General features: G+C 46.6%; 2 protein-coding genes across 2 annotated transcripts in view; one reads left to right on the top strand and one right to left on the bottom strand.

Moving 5' to 3' along the window:
* LOC134395722 (zinc finger protein 420-like) overlaps window positions 1-26,665 on the top strand; it is a 107,486-nt gene that overhangs the window by 32,421 nt on the left and 48,400 nt on the right. The window lies entirely within an intron of this gene.
* LOC134396284 (zinc finger protein 420-like) lies at window positions 4,210-26,308 on the bottom strand. The gene is made up of 5 exons (XM_063122716.1): window positions 25,277-26,308; window positions 23,408-23,534; window positions 11,122-11,285; window positions 9,519-9,642; window positions 4,210-6,724 (listed from the first exon to the last, which is right to left on the bottom strand). Exons 1-5 carry the CDS (start codon window positions 26,078-26,080, stop codon window positions 4,788-4,790), a joined length of 3,156 nt encoding a protein of 1,051 aa, XP_062978786.1. The 5' UTR covers window positions 26,081-26,308; the 3' UTR covers window positions 4,210-4,787.

The raw sequence follows: 26,665 nt of genomic DNA, 5'->3' as shown, positions 1-26,665 counted from the left end.
TAGGAAGCTCAACGCGTTTCGCCCTCTGTCCTATCAAAGGCCTTCTTCAGGGGGTTGTTAGATGATGTCTGCAGATTTTCCTCTAGCGATAAGATGTCTCCTCTAATAATTCATTGCCGCCAAACACATTGGGCTTCATACAAATAAATTCCTTTGCATCTTGAGGACTGGTTTCCCTCTTCTTTTGTTTTTAATTTGAAGGGAGGGCTTTTATCTCTCTTCCTTTCTCCCTCTCTCTTCTTTCTCCCAACTGGTATGAGCAACTTTAGGCGACAATATTGGTCTGAAAAATGGGAGAAATATATTACAGTACATCAGAAGGGTGGAACCTGTGGCCCTCCGACTCCTTTCAGAGCTCCAGCCGCAATGGTCAATGGTTGGGGATTATGGCAGCTGTAGTCCAATGTCAGAACCACAGGTCCTCCAGCAATGCAATATATAAAACAGATATAACACCTATTCAGGTGTTCTGAACCTGAATAGAGCAAATATATGAGAAGCACTCTAGGCCCTGGCCCAACCCTTTCCCTATTTACATCCGTTGTCCTCTTGTCATGGAGGGCAACATTCGGAAGAGAAAAGCCTCTTGTATCCGTGGAGGTCTTCCACATGAGCCTGAACTCTGAAAAATATGTATTCTGGTTCCCTTGGGGAGCCTCCATAGCTCTGAGCAGGGGGTTGGACTTGATGGCCTTATAGGCCCCTTCCAACTCTACTACTCTGATTCCTTTTCAGAGTGTTCCCTTCCACGAGCAGAGGACAAAGAATGCGATGAGGGAAGGAGTAACGCTGCCGCTCACCTTCCCTTCGCACGCATTTGCCCTGTTCAGTTTCCGAACACCTGAATAGGGCTATAGCCCTCCTCACATCTGTGCCGTTCCTCTGGAATGAAGTGAGGTTTGTGCTAGTACATAACCTTACCCCCACCACCACCACTCAAAGCATTATGTTTTCTCCCCTGTGGATTCTCGCATATTTTAAAGCATTTATTAAAAAAAGAAAAGAAATTATACCCCACCCTTCCAATGCAGCTGCATTGCTCAGGGCAGCTTATAGCAAAAACGATCCCACACAAGACATAAAACAACAGCATGAAAATGGAAACAGGATTAGCAGATAAAAACATTCTAAAATGTTGGTCTACTAACATAAAACTCATTCACCCAGCAAGACCCTTGGCTTGTCAGTACAGGAAAGTTTTAACTAGTCAGCAAAACACAGTAAGAGACGGTCCCAAACGGATTCCACAGTCTGAGTGCGGCCAATGAGAAGGCCCTACTTCTTGTCCTGACCAATCGTGGAGAAGTTGACTTATTGACTGGTTTCCCACGACACGCTAAGCCATGATGGTTTATTTTCTGGAACAACCCATGATGGGTTAAGTGTGTTGCCTGTGGGATGTTTCTCCCCCTCCCCCAGAGTGGGTTATTTCCCCCAAATAAGCCACCCCGAGAACCACTAAGGGTTATTTTACCTATGGTGGGCTAGCTTGTTGTCTGTCATGCCACCATTGGTTACAGAGATCGCCTACAGAGCTGTTCGGCAGGAACAGCCAAAAAACACTGCCACTCTGCTCCTCTCAAACGATCTCTATTCCTACCGCAAAGGAATATGGGATACCTGCCCACGTGGGCAGGGGAATTACAAGAGGGGGAGGGACAAGGGCGAGTGAAATAAAATACTCTGTGTAGCTCGATCATCTGACAGGAGCTCAGTAGGTTTTTTGTATAACCACCTGCCCAGCGTTGCTTGCCGCCCACCATGGCTTCGTGTGACGTGTGAAACCAGCCATTGTAGTGTAAAGATTCTCCCGTGGGTAAACCATTTTGGATGTCCTTGAAGGGAAAATGCTGGATTTTTGGCTTGAGACAGGCACAAGGCATACACACTCCATCCCGTGATCCCTTTCAAGAGGTGAATGTTTCAGGCTGGCATTAGCAGGGGTGATGAAGAAGGGGGAAAGTTCTGGATGCTGAGGGAGCAAGGCAGCAAGCAAAGCACACGCACCCCAAAGACCTGATTTCCATGCTCTAAGGCAAGGGTGTAGAATAGGGTGATCCTATCGGAAGGAGGACCGGGCTCCTGTATCTTTAGCAACTGTACAGAAAAAGGAATTTCAGCAGGTGTCATTTGTAGGCGTGCGGCACCTAGTGAAATGGCCTCTTATTTATTTCGTTTTATAACCCAATAGCCAAAACTCTCTTTTGTATTTGGTCACGCTAGGCAGGGCTCCTGCAGCTTTCGCTGTGGTGATGAAGAGGGAATCGCCACAGGGAACTTCGGCTGTTGGGTGGTATAAAAATGCAATTAATAATAATAATAATAATAATAATAATAATTTCCCCAGGTGCTGCGCGCATACAAATGACACCTGTGGAAATTCCCTTTTCTATACAACTGTTAAAGATACCGGAGCCTGGTCCTCCTTTCCATATGGTCAAACTATATATGCTCAAACATGTCATGCGGAATTAATAATGGTAACCATTCAGAGACAATAATCACAACCACCTTTCAAGAGTGTTGAAAGCAGCTTGAAAGAAGGATCAGTGTTATTGCTGTGAGCATAAACAGTCTTTGGTAAACTGGATTATACCACAGCAAAGCCACCTTAACCACAGATGAGCATGGAACAAGTGTGTGTGTGTGTGTGTGTTCAATGTTAGGGTGGCCATATGAAAAGGAGGATCGGGCTCCTGTATCTTTAACAGTTGTATTGAAAAGGGAATTTCAGCATGGAGCCTTTAGTATGCATGCAGCACCTGGTGAAATTCCTGCTTCATCACCACTGTTAAAGCTGCAGGAGCCCTGCCTAGTGACCAGATACAAAAGGCAGGGCTCCTGCAGCTTTAACTGCTGTGAAGCACTCAGAGAGCTTCAGCTATTGGGCGGTATAAAAATGTAATAAATAAATAAAAAGAGGGGATTTCACCAGGTGCTGCATGCATACTAAAGGCTCCATGCTGAAATTCCCTTTTCTGTGCAACTGTTAGAGATACAGGAGCCCGGTCTCCTTTTCTATAAGGTCACCCTAACAGTGCAGAACCCATAGGCTGCGAGTCACAGGCAGCCCCCCATAAAAGCCACCACCGTTGCGAAAATGCAACACTGTAATGCTAACGGCCAAGTAAATGGGGATTGGGGCCCTCCCTTCACTACAAGCCCGTGCTAGCAGCACAGATGGCTGCTTTATGGTCACTATTATCTTTTCACAGCCCAGTTCACTGCTGTGCAGTAGATAATAGCGGTGGTAAAGCAGTAATTGAGTGGAGGCAGCTGGGAAGAAGAGGAGGAGGAGGCGGAGGAGGCCTCCCCACTCTGAAATGCGTGTGACTGTTTGTGTATGTATGTGAGAGTGTGTATGTGTGTGTACATGCACAAAGGAAATACAGGAAGCTGCCTTCTATTGAGTCAGCCCATTGGTCCATCCAGCCCAGTATTGTCAACACTGACTGGCAACAATGGTTTCAGGCAGGATTCTTTCCTCGCCTTGCCTGGAGAAGCCGGGGGTCGAACCTGAGGCCCTTCTGCGTGCAAAGCAAGGCCTCTACCACTGAGCCCCGGCCCTTCCCTGTGTGTAGCCCTGGCAGCCCAGACGATACCCTCAGGGCCGAAAGGTTGTGCGCCCCTCGCTAGGAGGAGATAAGCATTTGGGAAGGAAAATGCTGAGAGGTGGAAGAAGGCTGTGTCTTCAGAGCCTCCACTTTGAGCAGCACTTTCAGGGCTGTCCTGGCTGGTGGCAAGTTCTGCGAGTTAATTTCTCAATATTTGTCCCCAAAGAGGTTCCCCCCACCCCCGCATCCTCTCTGCCACAAACATCAGTGTATGGAGAGTGTCATTACACAAGTGAGTCACTAGGTGTCACTGGACTTAGTTCCTCTGCTTCCTAGTGAGAGAGGGAGAGACCAGAGAGTTTATGCTTAGCTTCCTGATTGGTCTGTCTTCTCGCAGCCTTCCATGACACAGCAGCCGCAAGACAGCTTCTATTCCTCGCGTTCTTTTTCCCAACATGACAGAAATCCCCCTAAACAATTTCCCTCGCACAGGCATGTCCAACCAAGTGCTGGCAGGCTGGGCTCAGTCCGCATACACAACACCTCCTCTGTCCGCTTTAAGGCGCTCTTGCTTACAAAAGCCCAGCCCATAATAAACGTGGAGGTTTTGGGGGCGATACAGGATGCTAACAAGCACCGTCTTCTGTCATGCCCTCTTATACCGACCAGCCCCATGAGGACGGATTTGAAAAATGCAAACAGGGGGAGGAAAGCCAGTGAAGACATCGGAGATATGGTGGTTGCGACTTCCACACAACGAGAGGCGGCTTTGCTTCGTGCCGAACGCCTAACATGAAAACACTGGTTCTTTGTTTACCCGAGAGGAAATGCACACCTTTCTAAAACCACCACAATGGATTCGTGGAGTTTCGTCACTCTACTACAGATCTTCAAGGACACAAGGCGTCTGCAGTGCCTGGGGAAAAAATGGGCAGTTCTACAACGGCGCAGATGAAAATCTCGTTGAAACCCATATAGATGGAGCCTTTATATAGTTCTGGCCCGCCCCACTTGATGTAGTTTCGCCCCACTTCACCCCACCCAATTTCCCGGGGATGAAGTGAGTTTGATGCTACTACAGATGTTCTTTTCCCGCTACAAGAATGTTCATGTTTTCCCATTCGGTGAACTCCTACAGACTTTAAAGCTGAATTATTACTGAACCTCTTCCTACAGCATAAAAAATATTCCGGGAGTCCCCCATGTTGAATAATTGCTGAAGCCAATTGAGGCTTATTGCAAGACAAATGGTTTCACGTCCTCCTCCTCATTGTCAGGCATTGTCCCTTCTGAGAATTCGTTCATGTCTAATACGCTCTGAGCTCCAACTGAAGCTCTTTCCACGTTCCAGGCATTGAACGGTTTCTCCCTTGTGTGAATTCGTTGATGTCGAATGAGGAGCGTACTGGAAATAAAGCACTTTCCACACTCCAAGCACTTAAACGGTTTCTCCCCAGTGTGACGTCTCTGATGTTTATTGAGGAGTGAGCTCTCACTGAAGCCCTTTCCGCACTGCAGGCATTTAAATGGCTTCTCTCCTGTGTGGGTTCTTTCGTGTCTAATGAGGAGCGTGCTCCAAGTAAAGCTCTTTCCACACTCCAGGCATTTAAATGGTTTGTCTCCCGTGTGGGTTCTTATGTGAGAAATAAGGATGGAGTTGTGACCGAAGCTCTTTCCACACTCCATGCATTTAAACGGTTTCTCTCCCGTGTGGATTCTCTTGTGAGAAGTGAGGTGTATGTGCTGACGAAAACTCCTTCCACACTCCATGCACTTAAATGGTTTCTCTCCTGTGTGGATTCTTTTGTGTGAGATCAGATGTATGTGTTGACGAAACCTCTTCCCACAGTCCAGGCATTTAAACGGCTTCTGCCCTGTGTGCATTCCTTGATGTGCTGTAAGAATCCCACTTTGACTGAAGCACTTTCCACACTCTAGGCATTTAAATGGTTTCTCTCCAGTGTGGGTCCTTTGATGTGCAGTAAGGCTTCTGCTCTGACTGAAGCATTTTCCACACTCATTGCATTTATATGGTTTCTCTCCAGTGTGGCTTATTTGATGTCTAATAAGGTTTGTGCTATCAATGAAGCTCTTTTCACACTCCATGCATTTATAAGGTTTCTCCCCTGTGTGAATTCTTTTATGTCTAATAAGTTCTGAGCTCCGACTAAAGCTCTTTTCACAATCAGGGCATTTAAATGGTTTCTCCCCTGTGTGGGTTCTTTCATGTCTAACCAGTTCTGAACTGTGACCAAAGCTCTTTTCACACATCAGACATTTAAACGGTTTCTCTCCCGTATGGGTTCTTTCATGTCTAATAAGGTGTGAGCTCTGACTGAAGCTCTTTCCACATTCTGAGCATTTAAACGGTTTCTCTCCTGTGTGGGTTCTTTTGTGAGAGGTAAGGTGAATGTGCTGGCGAAAGCTCTTTCCACACTCCAGGCATTGAAACGGTTTCTCTCCTGTGTGGATTCTTTCATGAGAGGTCAGATGAATGAGCTGACGAAATCTCTTTCCACATTCCAGGCACTGAAATGGTTTTTGCCCAGAGTGCATTCCTTGATGTGCAGTAAGAATTCCACTCTGACTGAAGCACTTTCCACACTCCAGACATTTATATGGTTTCTCTCCTGTGTGGCTCCTTTGATGAGTAGTGAGAATTCCACTATTGCTGAAGCACTTTCCACACTCCAGGCATTTGTACGGTTTCTCTCCTGTGTGGCTCCTTTGATGTGAAGTGAGGTTTCTGCTTTGACTGAAACTCTTTCCACACTCCAGGCATTTGAAGGGTTTCTCTCCAGTGTGTATTCTTTGATGTCTATTAAGTTCTGAGTTCCTACTGAAGCTCTTTCCACACTCCAGACACGAAAATGATTTTTCTCCTGCATGGGTTTTAAAATGCATTTTAAGGCTCGATTTATCATCACAGCTTTCTTCATATGGAGGGCACTCATTCTTTTTTTGTCCTTTGCGTTTCTTTTTATGGACTGGAATTTCATGGAAATCAACATCAAAATAAGCAATAGGTTCATTCCTCTCATCCATTTGGTTTCCCTCCTTCTTCCTCATTCCATCTTGACACCCAACATCTTCTATGTCTAGACACACATCACTTTCCTCCAGCAGCTGATGTTCCTCACCATCATTTGCTCTTTCCCACACATCGTGTGCTGAAATAAAGAGAGAATCATGACATGAGTGAGAAGAAATTGGTCTTCCAATTATGGAATGAACAAACCCAGTGGCTTAGGGTGACCCTATGAAAAGGAGGACAGGGCTTCTGTATCTTTAACAGTTGCATAGAAAAGGGAATTTCAGCAGGTGTCATTTGTATGAATGCAGCACCTGGTAAAATCCCATCTTCATCACAACAGTTAAAGCTGCAGGAGCTATACTAGAGTGACCAGATTTAAAAGAGGCCAGGGCACCTGCAGCTTTAACTGTTGTGATGAAGAGGACATTTCACCAGGTTCCCCATATATACAAATAACACCTGCTGAAATTTCCTTTTCAATGCAACTGTTCAAGATACAGGAACCCTATCCTCCTTTTCATATGGTCACCCTACAGTGACTGCTCACACAGAACACTAAACCACTGGGGATTAATTGACCCATGGGGATTCATAGTAGGACTGTGCAAGCCTTGGGCCTCGGAATCGGAAATCTGAATCATGGAGGCCATTTCATGGCGGATCTGCCATTTTATGATGGATCCGCCATTTTCTTTCACAGCCCTCGGTCCCCTCATACGGCCTACAACTCCCAGCACCCAGTGCCTGGGAGGGCTGTACTTACCAGTGCCCAGGAGCAAAGGGAATACAGGAAGTAGGTGCCACCATGGCCGGTTCCTCTGTGTCATTGCAGGATCCGCGTGCAATCGCCGGCTTCCCCAGGGCAATCAGCTACTGCTGCCTCAATCCAGAATTCTCCATTGACCCTGGAGGGGTCCAGGTGACTTCCGCAGGTGTCCTTCAGCTGCCTGCTTCAAAATGCGGAAGTCACGTGGACCCCTCCAGGGTCAATGGAGACTTCTGGATTGAGGCAGCAGCAGCCGATTGCCCTGGGGAAGCCGGCGATTGCACGTGGAGCCAGCAATCACACGGAGGAGCCGGCGATGGTGGCACCTACTTCCTGTATTCCCTCTGTTCCTGGGCCCTGGTAAGTACAGCCCTCCCAAGCACTGGATGCTGGGAGTTGTAGCCTGTGGGTGTGTATGTGTTACAGTCCTACTTCATAGCACATGCCAGTTGCCATTTTGAATACGCAAGCCAAGGAGTGTCCCTATTGTGACTTGCATATTCAAAATGGCAGCCATCCATCTCTGATTGGACACCAATCAGAGACTTGATGGGGAGATGAATCCCGTCCCAAAATAAATACAAGGCTTGCTGTTAAGTGAAAATCTGACATACTATTTATCTGGGACTTCCATTAGACAGGAGTTAGTGACGTGTGCTCTGAATCTCAGGCATTTAAATGGTTTTGAACGTAAGAAGCGCATGTGAACAGGCAGGACGAGAGCTCTGGGAGAAATGTTATCCTAAACCCTAGCTACCAGACTCATTCTGATGGCAGAAGCTCATTCCTGCCAGTTCTGGGAAGCTACAAAAGCTTTGGAGATGGGCGCTCAGCACTTAGAGCAATGGTCTTGCTCTAAAAACACTCTATTTTCAAGAAAGGGGCCCTGGTGTTACCATCAGGCCTTGGCTAGGTCCAGGAGAAAAGTGCTGAAAAGGGCAACTAAAATGATCAAGGGGCTGGAGCATTTCCCCTATGAGGGAAGGTTACAACAGCTGGGATTGTTTAGGTTGTGTGCGTGTGTGTGTGTGTGTGTGTGAAAGGAGCCTAAGGGAAGACATGGTAGAGGTGTACAAAATCCCTGCATTGAGCAGGGGGTTGGACCCGATGGCCTTATAGGCCCCTTCCAATTCTACTGTTCTGTAATTCCGTAAGACATGAGTGCAACAGCACCCTAGAATCATAGAATCATAGAATAGCAGAGTTGGAAGGGGCCTACAAGGCCATCGAGTCCAACCCCCTGCTCAATGCAGGAATCCACCCTAAAGCATCCCTGACAGACGGTTGTCCAGCTGCCTCTTGAAGGCCTCTAGTGTGGGAGAGCCCACAACCTCCCTAGGAAACTGATTCCACCGTCGCACTGCTCTAACAGTTAGGAAGTTTTTCCTGATGTCCAGCCGGAATCTGGCTTCCTTTAACTTGAGCCCGTTATTCCGTGTCCTGCACTCTGGGAGGATCGAGAAGAGATCCTGGCCCTCCTCTGTGTGACAACCTTTTAAGTATCTGAAGACTGCTATCATGTCTCCCGTCAATCTTCTCTTCTCCAGGCTAAACATGCCCAGTTCTTTCAGTCTCTCTTCATAGGGCTTTGTTTCTAGACCTCTGATCATCCTGGTTGCCCTCTTCTGAACACGCTCCAGCTTGTCTGCGTCCTTCTTGAATTGTGGAGCCCAGAACTGGACACAATACTCTAGATGAGGCCTAACCAGGGCCGAATAGAGAGGAACCAGTACCTCATGTGATTTGGAAGCTATACTTCTACTAATGCAGCCCAAAATAGCATACACACCCTCCCAGTTTTGTTGCTCAACAAATGATCTAAATAGCGATACTGCCTCTGATGGAGGTGGCATATAGCCATCAAGACTAGTAACCACTGGTAGCCTTATCCTCCATGAATTTGTCTGATCTCTTTGTAAAGCCATGGCTCCATCTTCTGGTAGCAAATTCCAGAGTTTAATTATGTGCCATATGAAGGACAGCCTCCTTTTATCTGTTCTTTTCTCTATCCACTTCCTCCACACCATGCATAAGTTTTGTACGCCTCCGTTGTGCCTCCACGTACTCATCCTTTCCTAAGCTAACTACTCCCAGCCATAATATTCCAGCCCCACCCCATCTTTGCCCGTATAATCTCTCGCTCTCAATTTAGAACAGGACTCACATTCATCAGCCACATTTTGGAAAGCCATATTGTTGTGGGATCTTTCTGCTGAAGCCATTGGTACGTCTTCTGACATGGGGCCTTCCTGTTGTAAATTCTTCACCGTTGTCTCTGCTCCTGTAAACTTTGGAAAAGAGAAAGACAGATTGAGAATAGCAAAACCTGAGTCCCCCGTCTAACAACAAAAACAAAAATTATTTCTTACCCGCCTCTCCATTTGAATCGAGGCGAGGAACAACAGTAGGTATAAAATACTGATTCAAAACATAGTATACACTGTTAAAACATTCTAAAAGCATATGAAAAGCATCCTAAAATTCCACTGGATAGGCCTGATGGAAGTGATCAGTCCTTATAGCTTTCTTAAATGCTAAAAGACTGTTAAATTGACGAATCCCCTCCGGCAGGCCGTTCCACAGTCTGGGAGCAGCAGAGGAAAAGGTCCTCTGGGTAATACCTGTCAGCCTAATGTTGGCTGGCTGAAGGAAATTCTTCCCAGAGGACCTGACTGTGTGGGGCGGATTGTACGGGAGAAGGCGATCCCGCAGGTAGCCTGGACCCAAACCATGTAGGGCTTTAAAGGTGATAACCAACACTTTATACTTCGCCCGGAAACTAATTGGCAGCCAGTGAAGAGACTTTAAGACTGGTGTAATGTGGTCACCCCTAGGTGTACCGGTGACCAACCTGGCTGCCATGTTTTGAACTAATTGAAGTTTCCAGACTAGGCACAAAGCTCTACATAGGCCCTATGTAGAGCGCATTGCAGAAGTCGAGCCTCGAAGTTACCAGTGCGTGCACTACCGTCTTTAGGTCTTCTGACTCTAGGAAGGGGCGCAGCTGGCATATCAGCTGAAGCTGATAGTAGGCACTCCTGGCCATCGCATCTGTCTGGGCTGTTATTTCATAGAATCATAGAATAGCAGAGTTGGAAGGGGCCTACAAGGCCATCGAGTCCAACCCCCTGCTCAATGCAGGAATCCACACTAAAGCATCCCTGACAGATGCTTGTCCAGCTGCCTCTTGAATGCCTCTAGGGTGGGAGAGCCCACAACCTCCCTATGTAACTGATTCCATTGTCATACTGCTCTAACAGTCAGGAAGTTTTTCCTGATGTCCAGCTGGAATCTGCCTTCCTTTAACTTGAGCCCGTTATTCCGTGTCCTGCACTCTGGGAGGATCGAGAAGAGATCCTGGCCCTCCTCTGTGTGACAACCTTCTAAGTATTTGAAGAGTGCTATCATGTCTCCCCTCAATCTTCTCTTCTCCAGGTTAAACATGCCCAGTTCTTTCAGTTGGTTATCTTTCAGATAACCATCACGCACACGACAGCATAATCCTGGCCCTCCTCTGTGTGACAACCTTTTAAGTATTTGAAGAGTGCTATCATGTCTCCCCTCAATCTTCTCTTCTCCAAGCTAAACATGCCCAGTTCTTTCAGTCTCTCCTCATAGGGCTTTGTTTCCAGACCCCTGATCCTCCTGGTTGCCCTCCTCTGAACACGCTCCAGCTTGTCTGCGTCCTTCTTGAAGTGTGGAGCCCAGAACTGGATGCAATACTCTAGATGAGGCCTAACCAGGGCCGAATAGAGAGGAACCAGTACCTCACGTGATTTGGAAGCTATACTTCTATTTGGAAGCGACGGATCCAGAAGCACCCCCAAGCTGTGAACGCAGTCTTTCAGGAGGAGTGTAACCCCATCCAGAACTGGTTGACACACCTCCAAACCCAGGTTGCGGCCTTTGACAGCGAGCACCTCCGTCTTGTCTGGATTCAGAGAGAAAGAGGCTGGGTGAAAGAAATGAAGAAAATGTGGAAGCAAACACAAAAGGTTGAAGGCCTACGATCTCAACCAGCACTGCTTTATAGCCAGTGAAGGGAGGAGAGAATGATGTGTGTGTGTGTGTGTGTGTGTGTGTGTGTGTGTGTGTGTGTCCCAACTCCCTGCAATGTAGGCAGACAGCAAAGAATTACCTTGTAGACTGCTACCACCCCTTAACATCCACCTAAACCTGAGCCAGGGGACTCATAGAATTTGGAAGACCCCCTTACAGCTATGTGTGGCCTCTATTTCAAGCAATAGGCCTAAATTAGTAAACTGTAGCAAAACCAAGCAGAAAGTTTTTGAATTTAGCGTGGAAGCTTCCCCTGGAAAAGATCACACACAGCTCTAAAGGTAGAGACTGAGAGAGCCAGTGTGGCATAGTGGCTAGAGTGTTGGACTAGGAGTCGGTGTCAGGGATAAGTCTCATGCAAGGCCGGGGAGGCCTTGCAGACTGTAGGTAGATTTTATTAGAATTAGTTTGGACTGTCTGTGCAAGCTTATTTCTGTCAGAGTTCTCTTGGGAGTGTCTCGGCCTTGAAGCTGTTAGACTTTTCTGGGAACTGATTGTGTGTTTTAGGAAGGTGGGGGCCCTTGTTGAAAGAGTCACTTAGATTGTAGCTTCATTTTGGTGGGCTGAGCAGTGCCGCCCTTCTTTGGACACAGGCAAGATTTACCGGCTGAGCCCCTGTCTGACAAGTGGTTTTGAACAGGTCTACGCCTCCCTTTATAAGCTGGAGCAAAGGTGAGGAGGCTTTTCTAGGAACATATTTCGATACATGACCTGACCCCCTCCCTGTTTGGATCTGTCACAGTTTGGGACTTTGAAAGAACTCTGCCCATGGATTCTCTTCCATTTGAATTTTGGATTTCTAAAGACTGTGCCATGAAAAGTACTGTGAGGCTTTTCATAGACTTGAGCTCACATTGCAATGGATTGTGTGTTTGAGCTCAGCTCAGCATCACGGCGGGCTGGGATTGAACGCTGGACTTTTCCTCTGCCAGACTCAGGTGGCAGGGAGTTCCCAGTGCTAAAGTACATGCATGGGAGTTCTTGTGCCTGAGATTTTTACCCACCCTGTAATTTTGTTTAGGCTTTGGCCATGTTCCCTGAGTTATCAACATGTGGCTGTGTTTGGTCTAGCTCCCTTGGGATGGTTTATTAAGCCTTTCAAGAATTCCCTGTTGAGATTGCCTGAAGGAGCGTATCAGGAATCTTTCCCCTCCCTTGATCAGGTTTGGAACCCGTTTTTGGAACCATTGAACTGGCAACCGGGAAACCGGTTGAAAACGGTCCGGAAACTTCAACTGGTACAAAACAGGGCAGAACGGTTATTAACAGGGACTGGCCAACGAGACCACATCATGCCAGTCCTTTTCCAGCTTCATTGGCTGCCAGTCCAGGTCTGGGCCCGATTCAAAGTGCTGGTATTAACATTTAAAGCCCTAAACGGCTTGGGGCCAGGCTATCTGAAGGAACGCCTCCTCCCGTATGTACCTGCCCGGACCCCAAGGTCATCCTCAGGGCTCCTTCTCCGTTAGCCCCTGCCAAAAGAAGTGAGGCAGGTGGCTACCAGGAGCAGAGCCTTCTCTGCTGTGGCACCCTGGCTGTGGAATGAGCTCCCTAAGGAGGTTCGCTTGGCACCTACATTATATGCTTTTAGACGCCAGGTGAAGACCTTTTTATTCTCCCAGCATTTTAACAGTCTATAAATAAATTTTACCTTAGTGTTTTAAATTTGTAATTTTGCATTGCTGCTGTTTTTATCTGGTTGAGTTTTTATATTGTATTTTATATTATGGTTTTATACTGTTGTTTTATACTTTGAATGTTTTTAATTTTTGTGAACCGCCCAGAGAGCTCCGGCTATTGGACGGTATAGAAATGTAATTAATACATAAATAATAAACCAGGTTGTTTAAGCATTTTACTGTACGTTATCCTGAAGCCTAGAGTTTTCTGACCATCAATCAGCTTTAAGTGTTGCTGAAGTGTGTAACCACTAAGCTTTTCACCGTGAGATTTCCCTGAATAAAAGAAGTCTCACTAATTGGCCTGGTTCAGACAACACGCTAAACCGTGTTGTCTGAACCAGGCCATTGAGTGTCCCATGTCAGTTTGCCAGCACATGTGAATGCCAGAGGGAAGGGGACCCACAACAGTCGGGTTTTATAGTATAAAACCATACTATAAAATACAATATAAAAACTCAGTCATCCACTGGGTGACTTTGGGCCAGTCACAGACCTGAAAACAGTCGGGTTCTGTTCCCCAGTTTGCCATCTCAGCAATACTACAAACGAGAAGGATCTTGGAATTGTTGTAGATCACAAGCTGAATATGAGCCAACAGTGTGATATGGCTGCAAGAAAGGCTAATGCTATTTTGGGCTGCATTAATAGAAGTATAGCTTCCAAATCACGGGAGGTACTGGTTCCTCTCTATTCGGCCCTGGTTAGGCCTCATCTAGAGTATTGTGTCCAGTTCTGGGCTCCACAATTCAAGAAGGATGCAGACAAGCTGGAGCGTGTTCAGAGGAGGGCAACCAGGATTATCAGGGGTCTGGAAACAAAGCCCTATGAAGAGAGACTGAAAGAACGGGGCATGTTTAGCCTGGAGAAGAGAAGATTGAGGGGAGACATGACAGCACTCTTCAAATACTTGAAAGGTTGTCACACAGAGGAGGGCCAGGATCTCTTCTCGATCCTCCCAGAATGCAGGACTCGGAATAACGGGCTCAAGTTAAAGGAAGCCAGATTCCAACTGGATATCAGGAAAAACTTCCTGACTGTTAGAGCAGTACGGCAATGGAATCAGTTACCTAGGGAGTTTGTGGGCTCTCCCACCCTAGAGGCCTTCAAGAGGCAGCTGGACAACCATCTGCCAGGGATGCTTTAGGGTGGATTCCTGCATTGAGCAGGGGGTTGGACTCGATGGCCTTGCAGCCCCCTTCCAACTCTGCTATTCTATGATTCTATGAAGCTCACTGGGCTTCCTCACTAAATTCAAAACCTTTCTGCTTGGTTTTGCTACTGTTTACTGATTTAGGCCTATCGCTTGAAATAGAGGCCACATATTTTGGAAGTTGTAGGAGGGTCTTCTAAGGTCTGTGAGTCCCCTGGTTCAGGCTGAGGTGGTTAAAGTGTCGGACTGGGAGTCCGGAGATCCGGGTTCTAGTCCCCACTCGGCCATGGAAATCCACTGGGTGACTTTGGGCCAGTCACAGACTCTTAGCCCAACCCACCTCACAGGGTTGTTGTTGTGAGGATAAAATGGGGAGGAGGAGGATTATGTACGCCGCCTTGGGTTCCGTAGAGGAAAGAAGGTGGGATATAAATGCAATAATAAATAAATAAATAAAATAAAAATGTTAAGGGGTGGTAGCAGTCTACAAGGTAATTCTTTGCTGTCTGCCTACATTGCAGGGAGTTGGGACAGACACACACACAGCACTCTCGTTTCCCTTCACTGGCTGTAAAGCAGTGCTGGTTGAGATTGTGGGCCTTCCACTCACTGATTCTCAGCCTAATCTACCTCGCAGGGTTGTAATGGAAATAAAATGCAGAGGAGGAGGACCATTTATATATTCATTCATTCATTCCTATACTGCCCAAGAGCCAAAGTTCTCTGGGCGGTTCACAAAAATTAAAAACACAAGGTGCAGCATAAAATATAACCTACTGAAGCTTGTGCTGCCTTGTTTTCAACATGGTTGGGTGATGATTTCGGGGAATTTAGACACATGCACACCAATTATTGAAACTGTTTGCATCTTGTTAAGTTGTTGAAGGAACGCCTCCTCCCATATGTACCTGCCCGGACCTTAAGATCATCTACAGCGGCCCTTCTCCGTGAGCCCCTGCCGAAGGAAGTGAGGCAGGTGGCTACTAGGAGGAGGGCTTTCTCCGCTGTGGCACCCCGGTTGTGGAATGAGCTCCCCAGAGAGGTCCGCCTGGCGCCTACACTGTACTGCTTTCGTCGCCAGCTGAAGACCTTTTTATTCTCTCAGTATTTTAACACTTAATTTTAACTTAAATTTAAATTTTACTGTTCTAACTCTGTATTTTAATCTTATATCAAGTTCTGCTGCGCGGTTTGATCCTGGTTGTGCTTTTTATACTGTCTTTTGTATTTGCGTTTTTAGACTGTGGGTTGTTTTATTACGGTTTTCATTTCTGTGAACCGCCCAGAGAGCTTCGGCTATTGGGCGGTATAAAAAGGCAATAAATAAATAAATAAGTTACCTGTGTGCACACTGTGTATTCCTGCAGTGGAGACCTGCATATGTGATGTTGCGTTTCATCAACAAAGATCAAGCAGGGCAGCTCCTAAAGCAGCCTTCCTCAACCTGGGGCGCTCCAGATGTGTTGGACTGCATCTCCCAGAATGCCCCAGCCAGCAGAGCTGGCTGGGGCATTCTGGGAGTTGTAGTCCAACACATCTGGTGCGCCCCAGGTTGAGGAAGGCTGTCCTAAAGCCTTTGCCAGGAGAAGTCCCCCTAAGCCACTTATCTACCTATCTATTTCATGGGTGTACATTCATGCCAGCTGGAGCAGTGAGACCGAGCCCCGGGTTAGGGTAAGATTCAGATTAAGCTGCCCACACCTCTGATCTTTTCTTGGTAGGGCCCAAGTCTCTTCTCATTTCTTCCCCTTATACCATTCCCACTACACTAGCATAGGACTTAAACCAGGTATGGGGAACCCCTAGCCTGTGGACAGGATATGAATTGTGGGAGTTCCCCATCCATCCCACCAGCTTTCCTTCCAATTTCCTGGCAAGGAAAACCTCCCCTTTCCAGTCAGCAGCCCATCAGAGACAAGGGCCTTTCCCTGCTGAGCGCTGAGAAAGGCTCCTTTTCTCAGCACTCAGCAGGAAAAAGCTGGTCTAGATTTACACTGGATCTTCTGCGCTGGCAGAAGTGGACTTTCCCACCCCCACTTTCCCATGGCAAACCCCCCCCCCCCCCAGCATCTAAAAATGCTACACAGAGAATCAGGAGACCCTGCTGAAAGAGGTGAGGTGTGGTGTGGGAGGGAGATCTCCAAAAAATTAGGTAGAGGGGCCTTCTGCGAGCAGAGCCCTTCATCTCACGGAAGGTATCTTCCACTCACAGAAGGCAGATCCTGGATCCAACCCCATGTATGGATGAGTGACATGGCCACTTTCCTTTCATTAAACACCGCTCGCAATCTATCTCATCTTTCTCGGCCTTTTCTTTACTCTCCTCCTGCACCTGCTCCATTCTTTTACACAAGAACATAGAAGTGCCCTGGTGGATCAGACCAAGGGTCCATCTAGTCCAGCACTCTGTTCACAGTGGCTAACCAGCCATCGGCCAGGGATGAACAAGCAGGACATGTTAGAGCAGTACGACAACGGAACCAGTTACCTAGGGAGGTTGTGGGCTCTCCCACACTTCAAGAGGCAGCTGGACAAGCATCTGTCAGGGATGCTTTAGGGTGGATTCCTGCATTGAGCAGGGGGTTGGACTCAATGGCCTTGTAGGCCCCTTCCAACTCTGCTATTCTATGACTCTATGACATGGTGTAACAGCACCCTCCTGCCCATGTTCCCCAGCAACTGGAGCACACAGGCTTATTGCCTCGAATACTGGAGATTGCACTTTGAATGCTTTTAGATTTTGTGAACTGCCCAGGGAGCTTCGGCTGTTGGGCGGTATAAAAATGCAAATAATAATAATAATAATAATAATCAGGGCTAGCAGCCATTGATAGCCGCCTCCTCCAGGAATTGATCCAACCCCCTTTTAAAGGCATCCAAAATGGTAGCCATCACTACATCTTGTGGTAGTGAGTTCCATAACTTAACTTTGCGCTGGGTGAAGAAGTCCTGCCTTTTACTTGCCCTGGATCTCCCACCCATCAGTTTCATGGGATGACCCCTTGGGGTTCTAGCATTTTGAGAGAGGGAGAAAAATGTCTCCCTATCCACATTCTCCATACATGCATAATTTTGTATACCTCTATCATTTCTCCCCTCATCCTCCTTTTTTCCAAGCTAAACAATCCCAGTTGATGTAACTTTCCCTTGTAGGGGAGATGCTCCAGCCCCTTAATCATTTTAGTTGCCCTTTTCTGGACTTTTTCCAGCTCTATAATATCCTTTTTTAGGTGTGGTGACCAGAAATGTACACAGTCTTCTAAGTGTGGTCGCACCATATATTTGTTTAAGGGCAGAACGATACTGGCCCTTTTATTCTCAATTCCTGTTCTTCTGCAAAACAGCAAACATTTCTAATCCCCCACTCGGTTCCGTTCCGTTTCATTTTCCTATGATCAGCTTTCAACTTCTCCTAAGGATGAAGCTATGCAATAAACAGAAACCTGAAAACATTTAAACTTCATCTAGCTTCACGGGTTGCTTTAGTAGAGGGGTGGGTATTTATTTATTTATTTATTTATTACATTTCTATACCGCCCAATAGCCGAAGCTCTCTGGGCGGTTCACAAAAATTAAAACCATAATAAAACAACCAACAGGTTAAAAGCACAATTACAAAATACAGTATAAAAAGCACAACCAGGATAAAACCACACAACAAAATTGATATAAGATTAAAATACAGAGTTAGAACAATAAAATTAAAATTTAAGTTAAAATTAAGCGTTAAAATACTGAGAGAATAAAAAGGTCTTCAGCTGGTGATGAAAGGAGTACAGTGTAGGCGCCAGGCGGACCTCTCTGGGGAGTTCATTCCACAACCGGGGTGCCACAGCGGAGAAAGCCCTCCTTCTAGTAGCCACCTGATCATGGCTACTAGATGGTAGATCTGGAACTACTGCTAGATCTCACAGTGATTGGCAATAGATTGGCAAGAATTTCTGAACCCCAGCAATTTATCAAAACCAAAGAACTAAAAGGGACACACACCAACCCCCAGTTAGACAGCTCTAACAAACAAAGCTTGTGGGGGCAGGGCAGACTAGCAACTGGTTCCAGATTTAGACTGGTGCAACTGGGATAGCAGACTCGGACTTCCCCGTCCCCTCCAACACCTAAAAATGCAACATAGAAGGTTGAGGTACCCTATTGAATGGAGGTGAGCTGTGAACCTTATTCATTCAGTCAGCCATTCTTTCATTCATAGAATCATAGAATAGCGGAGCTGGAAGGGGCCTACAAGGCCATTGAGTCCAGCCCCCTGTTCAATGTAGGAATCCACCTTAAAGCATCCCTGACAGACGGCTGTCCAGCTGCCTCTTGAATGTCTCTAGTGTGGGAGAGCCCACGACCCCCCTAGGTCACTGATTCCGTTGTCGGACTGCTCTAACAGTCAGGATGTTTTTCCTGATGTCCAGCCGGAATCTGGCTTCCTGTAACTTGAGCCCATTATTCCGTGTCCTGCACTCTGGGAGGATCGAGAAGAGATCCTGGCCCTCCTCTTTGTGACCGCTTTCAAGTCCTTGAAGAGCGCTATCATGCCTCCCCTCAGTCTCCTCTTCTCAAGACGGAGGAGGGCCTTCTCCACTGTGGCACCCCGGTTGTGGAATGAGCTCCCCAGAGAGGTCCGCCTGGCGCATACACTGTACTGCTTTCGTCGCCAGCTGAAGGCCTTTTTATTCTCTATTTTAACACTTAATTTTAACTTAAATTTAAATTTTACTGTTTTAACTCTGTATTTTAATCTTATATCAATTTTGCTGCGTGGTTTTATCCTGGTTGTGCTTTTTATACTGTATTTTGTAATTGTGCTTTTAACCTGTTGGTTGTTTTATTGTGGTTTTAATTTTTGTGAACCGCCCAGAGAGCTTCGGCTATTGGGCGGTATAAAAATGTAATAAATAAATAAATAAATAAGACTATGCATGCAGGGTTTTTCAGTCTTTTCTCATAGGGCTTTGTTTCCATTCATATCTATGTCCCACCCTTCCTTGCAAGGGTGGTTAACAACCCACCTGAAAACAACACAACGTGTGAACACCATTAAAATCATAACCCTAAAATTAGAAATATCCCATAGAATACCATAAAACCATTGCTACGACACCAGAAAACAATTGCCTATACAACCAAGGCTTGCACAAATAAAGATGACAAAATGTGGAAGGATGAGCTCACTTCTGGTACTGAAAATAAACCCTTGGACCCAGTATGTGATCAAGAGCGTACCTTTGACCTTAATTCCAAGAGTACAGAAGCCCACTCCTGTTAGTGCTGCAGCTAGGTAATTTTAGACCTTGTTTTTAGCGCACAATTCTAGGCATGCTTAAGACAGAAAAAATAAAAAGCCTATAACGCCCCCAGCATAGCTGGATGGGGAATGCTGGGGGTTGTAGGCCTTTCCACCCCATGCCTAAGCATGCATAGGGTCGCACGCTTAATGGTCTTATGGAGGGGTGGGTGGGATTCACTCTGCCTTGTGTATGACTCTGGTTGCAAAACACACACACCCCTAATATTTCTCTGTCCTCCCCAAACACCATCCCATGCTTTGCAACGTCTTCTACACTCCTGACATCTTAAGAGTATCTTCCCACCCTGGTGTTTTCTTTGTTTTTAGAAAGAATTCTCTGAGCATGTACAGTTTTCTATTTTAAGCCTCCCCCCTTCAATCATAATCCCACCATGATGACAGGGATCAAACCATCTGTCAGGGATGCGTTAGGGTGGATTCCTGCATTGAGCAGGGGGTTGGACTCGATGGCCTTGTAGGCCCCTTCCAACTCTGCTATTCTATGATTCTATGAAACTGGAGTTTGCTTCTGCTGCCCTCATTACCTGCCTCTCTCTTGTCGGTCTTAGGGGGAGGGTGGGGGGGGGGGTCCCCTTGAGCTGCAGCAGCCCCCCCCCCAGCCTTTAGCCAGAAAGCCCAAGGCTCCATTTTAAATCTTGCTTTGGCTAGTGGCCCTTGAATTCCTAGTAAACCACGCCTATGATGGCAGAGGAGATCCGACAAAGCCTGAAAGGCTGCCCACGACTGTGCTTTAGGGTATGGGGGTTTTTTGGGGGGGGGGGAGCAAGAGGAGGGGGGAAGAAGCTGCCTGGGCTGAGATAAGCCAGCTACACAATGTGTAAAGGGGGGGGGGGTCTTTGTTGTTCCTCTTTCCTCCCACCTACCCCCAATCCCACCCCCAATCAAGGACTGCTTTCTTTCTCTCTCTCTCTCTCTCTCTTTCTGCATGCATGCATTCTTGCATGCATTCTTGCATGCATGCAAATTGCTTTGGGGGCGGGGCCCCCCTGCAGCCTCCATCTTCCCTCCCCTTTCCCACCCCAAGCCCATCTTAAACTCACCAGAGCCTCCTCTGCCCACCTCTGAGGCAGCTGCAACCCAGCCGGGACTCTCAAAGGGCTGCTTTAGCTTCCATGGAGGAAGGCGGAGGGGGGGGGGGCGAGGAGAGATGTAGCCGGAAATGGCTTTCATAGGTCACCCCACCCCCCTCCTCCTCCTCCTCAACGCCGCTCTAGGACTGCGGATTCAGTCCCTTTTAACCCTTAGAGGGGCGCTAACAGAGCTGTTTTGTTATCATGAATCCCTTGTTTCATTGCACAAACGCTAACAACGAAACGATGCTCGGCTTGTTCCTATCTTCTTGTGCATTTTATTCCTTTTCAACAACATTTTTGTCATTCAGTTTTGCTGATTATTATTATGGGGACTTCAGCAAGACGGAGGCTGCAGAGAAGGGGCTCCAAACATAGCCTCCCAAAGATAAAAGTTTTTAACTTTAATTTTATACGGACATTTTAACTTATTTCTATCTCATTTACTATCAAACTGGGGATCTGCTTTGCACTTATGTGTGGGTTTTTTTTGGGAAGCAAACTGAAACGCTGCTCTAAAGGTTGGTGGTTTGTTAAGCCTTGAGAAGCCTTTCTCTTTTATTTTTTAGACTTTTTAAGAAGCCTGTCTACTCCCATTTTACTCTGGATATCATCAGTCGTTGGTTTTTTTAAAAACCTTTTTAACCTTTGACACTTATCTTTTAAATTTTAATTGCAATTTGTACCTGTGTGCTTCATGGGTCAGACAGCCGCACCATAGAGGACCACAAAGATACGGATAATTAATCATAAAAGAAAGATGATGATGATGATAATGATGATGATTCCACCACTGGATGATGCTATTTCATTTTTTAAAAATATCATTTCCCAGAAATCTAACCTCAAGTCCTAACCTCAAACGGAAGCGTTTTAAAGGTTATGCCGTCCCTGAGTTTCTTCCATCTCACCCACAGGTCAGGGTTTGTGGTCAGCTTGGCCAGCCAAGATGTGTAAAAGTCCAACTCTGCAGAGAACTGGACGCTTCTCACACCCAATAACAAAGGGAGGGGGGGGAGGAAAATAAACCCCTTTATTTTGTCCAATCTCAGCAGTGTCATTAAAGAAATTTACATCCATTATCATCAATCAAAATGCAAAATACCTTAACTTATGTCTGTGTCACTAAAAAACTGGAACGCTCTTCCAGAACATTTGCGAACTACACGTCCAATCGCAGTTTTTAAAGCTCAGCTAAAAACTTTCCCTTTTTTCTAAAGCTTTTAGAACTTGATTTTGATCTGACTTTTATACTGTTAGTTTTACTCTACCCTGTGCCTGTTTGGTGCATTCTCTTCCCCTTCTTATTGTTTTATTATGATTCTAATAGAATGCAAACCTATGCGGCAAGGTTTTGCTGTTTTGCTATTTTATTGTTTTACTCTGTACAGCACCATGTACACTGATGGTGCTAAATAAATAAATAAATAATAATAATAGGGCGCAGTCCTATGCATGTTTAGACAGAAAACATCCTACATTTCCCAGCATTCCCAAGCCAAGTGGTTGCAGGACCTTTTTCTGTCTAAGCAGGCACAGGATTGCGCCCTTAGATAATAAAGGCATTAATAATGTTGTCTGTATCTATGAAATCCCACCAGCAAACAGCTTATCAATAGCACTCTTGACCTTGCAAAAGGTTGAATCCAATGTTAGTCCTACTTAGAGTAGACTCATTGAAACGAATGGGACTTGTCTACTCACTGCATTCAACCCTAAGAATTATTTATTTATTTACAATATTTATATACCGCTTCCCATTCAAAATTTCGGAGCCGTGTACAAGATGAAACAAAATAAAAACAGAATAGGGTGTGTGTGTTTTTAAAGCAAAAGCAAAGTAAACCATGGCTTCAAGGAAAGGCTTCCAGGAACAATGATGTTTTCAGGAGGCTCTGAAAGGAATACAAAGTTGGCGCCTGCCTGACCTCCAGAGGCAGGGAATTCCACAGGAGGGGGGCCACCACGCTGAAGGCTCTTCCCCTGGTGGATTCCAATCGGAGGATGGATCTGTGTGGAACCACCAGGAGCAGGCCCTCAGATGACCAGGCAGGTTAATAGTGGGGGGCAGGGGGCACACAAGGTCATCCCATGGATGTCTCCAGCAAGCAAAGGTGGCCTCACGAGGAACAGGCAATTTTGTCTCACAAGCAAAAAAAGAAAGAAAATCAATTGCAGCCCAGAATGACTGGAGTCATAATTCTGATTTTTGAAGGCTTCAATATTTAGTTGCTTCATTGCTTAGATTTGTCAATTGAAAAAAAGCCTCTATTAACTGCACTGTTTTTCTAGAAGCAGTTGCAAAATTTACAGCATCTTAAAGAGGTGTTTTCTCTTGCACAGAGGAGTTCACCCTCTCGCGAGATAAGGCCCTCTACAATTTCTGCATGCAACGTATAAAAACAAAGTCTGCTTTCCCCACGCACCCTTAGAACTGCTGTACTTCGGCCATAGCTAGACCTAAGGTTTATCCCTGGATCGTCCCGGGGTCAAACCTGTTCATCTAGGTGACACACAGGGGATCCAGTGCTCAGGCAGGGGCGAACTCTGGATGATCCCAGGATAAACCTTAGGTCTAGCTGTGGCCTTCATGTGGAGTTGATTAATTGATTTGAACTCCTAACATTAATAGGGCGACCATATTAATTACCTCCCTAGGTAACTGGTTTCATTGTCGTACTGCTCTAACAGTCAGGAAGTTTTTCCTGATGTCCAGCTGGAATCTGGCTTCCTTTATTCTGTGATTTGGCTTTGGGTGGGAAGAAAGGATCTTCTTACCCGTAGATGCCCCATTTTCCTCATTCTCCTGCACGACTTCCTTACGCTCAGCTCTTTGGCCCAGATCCAGCAGGGAGAGTTCCCTTTCAGCAACCTGTACAACCACCTCTCCAACGGTCGCCAGTCCCTGAAAGAGAAAAACCCTTTCCATTCAATTCCACCAAAGCAAGACAGGACACAGGGTGGGATAGCCCTAGGAAGGGAACTTTAATCTATCCTCCGCTCACCTGGCAGCGTGCAGAAATAGATATCCGGAGAGTCTGTGTGATTTTTGATATGCACGGGAAAGACAATTTAGCAATTCATAGAATCATAGAATAGTAGAGTTGGAAGAGGCCTACAAGGCGACAGTCTCCCCAGGAAGAGCCCCAGAACGAGGAACAATCGTGAGCAAATTCATCCAGACAGGCCGACAGTAGGACAATGGAACCAGTTACCTAGGGAGGTCATGGGCTCTCCCACACTCGAGGCCTTCAAGAGGCAGCTGGACAAGCATCTGTCAGGGATGCCTTAGGGTGGATTCCTGCATTGAGCAGGGGGTTGGACTCAATGGCCTTGTAGGCCCCTTCCAACTCTGCTATTCTATGATTCTACGAACTTAATAGTCTTCCGGAATTTAAGAAAGCCATAAAGACTGATCTCTTAATCTGATAGAATATATACAAGAGTTGCAAAATAATTATTTATATGTTTGTGGTTTTTACACATAATCTGTGGTCTTAATACACAACTCTGGGTTGGCGAATGTGAAGTAATTGATAGCCCATATGTCTGAGATGAAGACTGCCTTAAATAGAATACGGCCTTATATGTTTTGCATATGTGTTTTTATTAGTTGTCTTGTTAGTGAAGTGTGTGATGTTCTGTTCTGTTCTGTTCCCCCCGTTTTTTTCTTTCTTTTTCTTCTTTTGTAGAAAACAATAAAAATTGTAAAACGAAAGAAACAAAAACAAAAAAAGACTGATCTCTTCCGGCAGGCCTACCCAGTGGAATTTTAAGATGCCTTTTAATAATGTGCTGCTTTTAATTATGTATTACTTTTATACGTTTTAATCAATTATGTGTATTTTATGGTGTTTGCATTTGTGTTGTACTCCGCCTCGATCCAGAGGGAGAGGCAGGTAACAAATAAATAAATATATTCTTCTTCTTCTTCTTAGAATCATAGAATCATAGAATAGCAGAGTTGGAAGGGGACCTATAAGGCCATCGAGTCCAACCCCCTGCTCAATGCAGGAATCCACCCTAAAGCATCCCTGACAGATGGTTGTCCAGCTGCCTCTTGAAGGCCTGTAATGTGGGAGAGCCCACAACCTCCCTAGGGAACTGATTCCATTGTCGCACTGCTCTAACAGGAAGTTTTTCCTGATGTCCAGCTGGAATCTGGCTTCCTTTTTGAGTCCATTATTCCGTGTCCTGCACTCTGGGAGGATCGAGAAGAGATCCTGGCCCTCCTCTGTGTGACAACCTTTTAAGTATTTAAAGAGTGCTATCATGTCTCCCCTCAATCTTCTCTTCTCCAGGCTAAACATGCCCAGTTCTTTCAGTCTCTCTTCATAGGGCTTTGTTTCCAGACCCCTGATCATCCTGGTTGCCCTCCTCTGAACACACTCCAGCTTGTCTGCGTCCTTCTTGAATTGTGGAGCCCAGAACTGGACGCAATACTCTAGATGAGGCCTAACCAGGGCCGACTAGAGAGGAACCAGTACCTCACGTGATTTGGAAGCTATACTACTACTACTTCTTCTTCTTCTTCTTCTTCTTCTTCTTCTTCTTCTTCTTCTTCTTCTTCTTCTTCTTCTTCTTCTTCTTCGCATTATTATTATTACTTTGAACACCCCCGCAGCGACTGGAAAGAGGCGCTCTCACCTGCTGCTCTGGTTTCTCGGCCTCTTGCTGCCTCAGAAGGAAATCCTCTGCTAGGGAAACGGCCTGGAAGCAGCTCTCAGAACCTCGCTCCTTCACCCAGCTCCGCATCTCCGAGGGCAGGACAGCCAGGAACTGCTCCAGAATCACCAGGTCCAGGATCTGCTCCTTTGTGTGCCACGCTGGCATCAGCCATTGATGGCAAAGCTCCCGGAGTCGGCAGTAAACCTCTCGAGGCCCCTGGGCATCCCGGTAGCGGAGCTGCCTGAAATGCAGGCGCTGCGCCTCCCAGCTGCTGGCGTCCTCCCTCTTGATCTCTTTCAGCTGCCCGGGGTCGCTCCCGCCTGCGGATTCTGGCCTGAAATTGACTTGCTTTGCTGTTTCGGGTAGGGATCTGATCCCAGTCTCTTCTCTGGCACACTGGCTGGTATCCCCTGCCCTCTCAAAGGAAAGCACAGAAGTCGGAATCTCACCCCATGGCAGCTCTGGGTTTCCCTCTCCAGAGAGAGGGGTCTGCACTGTTTTGAGGAACTTCAACCATTGGGTTTCCCATTGTTCTGATGACAGCTCCTCTCCCGGTTCCTGTTTAATGAGTTGTGGCTCCGGACAGCTCACAGGCTGCCTGAGTGACACCGTCTGGGCAGTAGGAGAGGGGCCCTCTGTGCCTTCCAGTTCTGTTTCTGGTTTCATCCCTGGCCATTCCTGCTGCTCCACTTTCACCCCCGGATTCACACCTTCCTCTAGTGCCATCTGGTGATGGAGGCCACCCAGGGCTGCTGGGAATTCTACCCCCAGCTCTGCAGCCATTTCCACTCACAGGGGATGACCCTAGTTTAGCGTAGTCCTTCTGTCCTCTTTTGCAAGTGTGATTTAAAAAACCAAGAAGTCCGTCCAGCTGCTAGTTTTGTGCTTGCGGTTGCATCATCACAAGGCCCATCATAATGACAGCAGAGGAGGGGAAGCCGCCTCTCACTGGACGTCATCTCATCAGGTCTCCAGCCAAAGACGCATTTCATACGGAACTGGACATCTTTTCCCAAATGCTGGCAAAAATGTTTGCACTGAAAGAAATGGAAACAAAATGGAGTGAATGGAATCAGTTCCCTAGGGAGGTTGTGGGCTCTCCCACACTAGAGGCCTTCAAGAGGCAGCTGGACAAGCATGTGTCAGGGATGCTTTAGGGTGGATTCCTGCATTGAGCAGGGGGTTGGACTCGATGGCCTTGTAGGCCCCTTCCAACTCTGCTATTCTATGATTCTATGATTCTATGAAGCAATCAACAGGACACGGGTGCTTCTGCACAATGAAGTTAATTGCAGGGGTGGGCAACTCGTGGCCCTCTGGGTGTTTTTCCCTACAACATCCATGTTAATAACATAAGAAGAGCCCTGA

Source organism: Elgaria multicarinata, chromosome 3 (assembly GCF_023053635.1).
Source record: "Elgaria multicarinata webbii isolate HBS135686 ecotype San Diego chromosome 3, rElgMul1.1.pri, whole genome shotgun sequence".
Lineage (NCBI taxonomy): Eukaryota > Metazoa > Chordata > Lepidosauria > Squamata > Anguidae > Elgaria > Elgaria multicarinata.
Note: the sequence above shows the minus strand (reverse complement) of the source record. Positions and strands in the feature narration are given on the sequence as shown.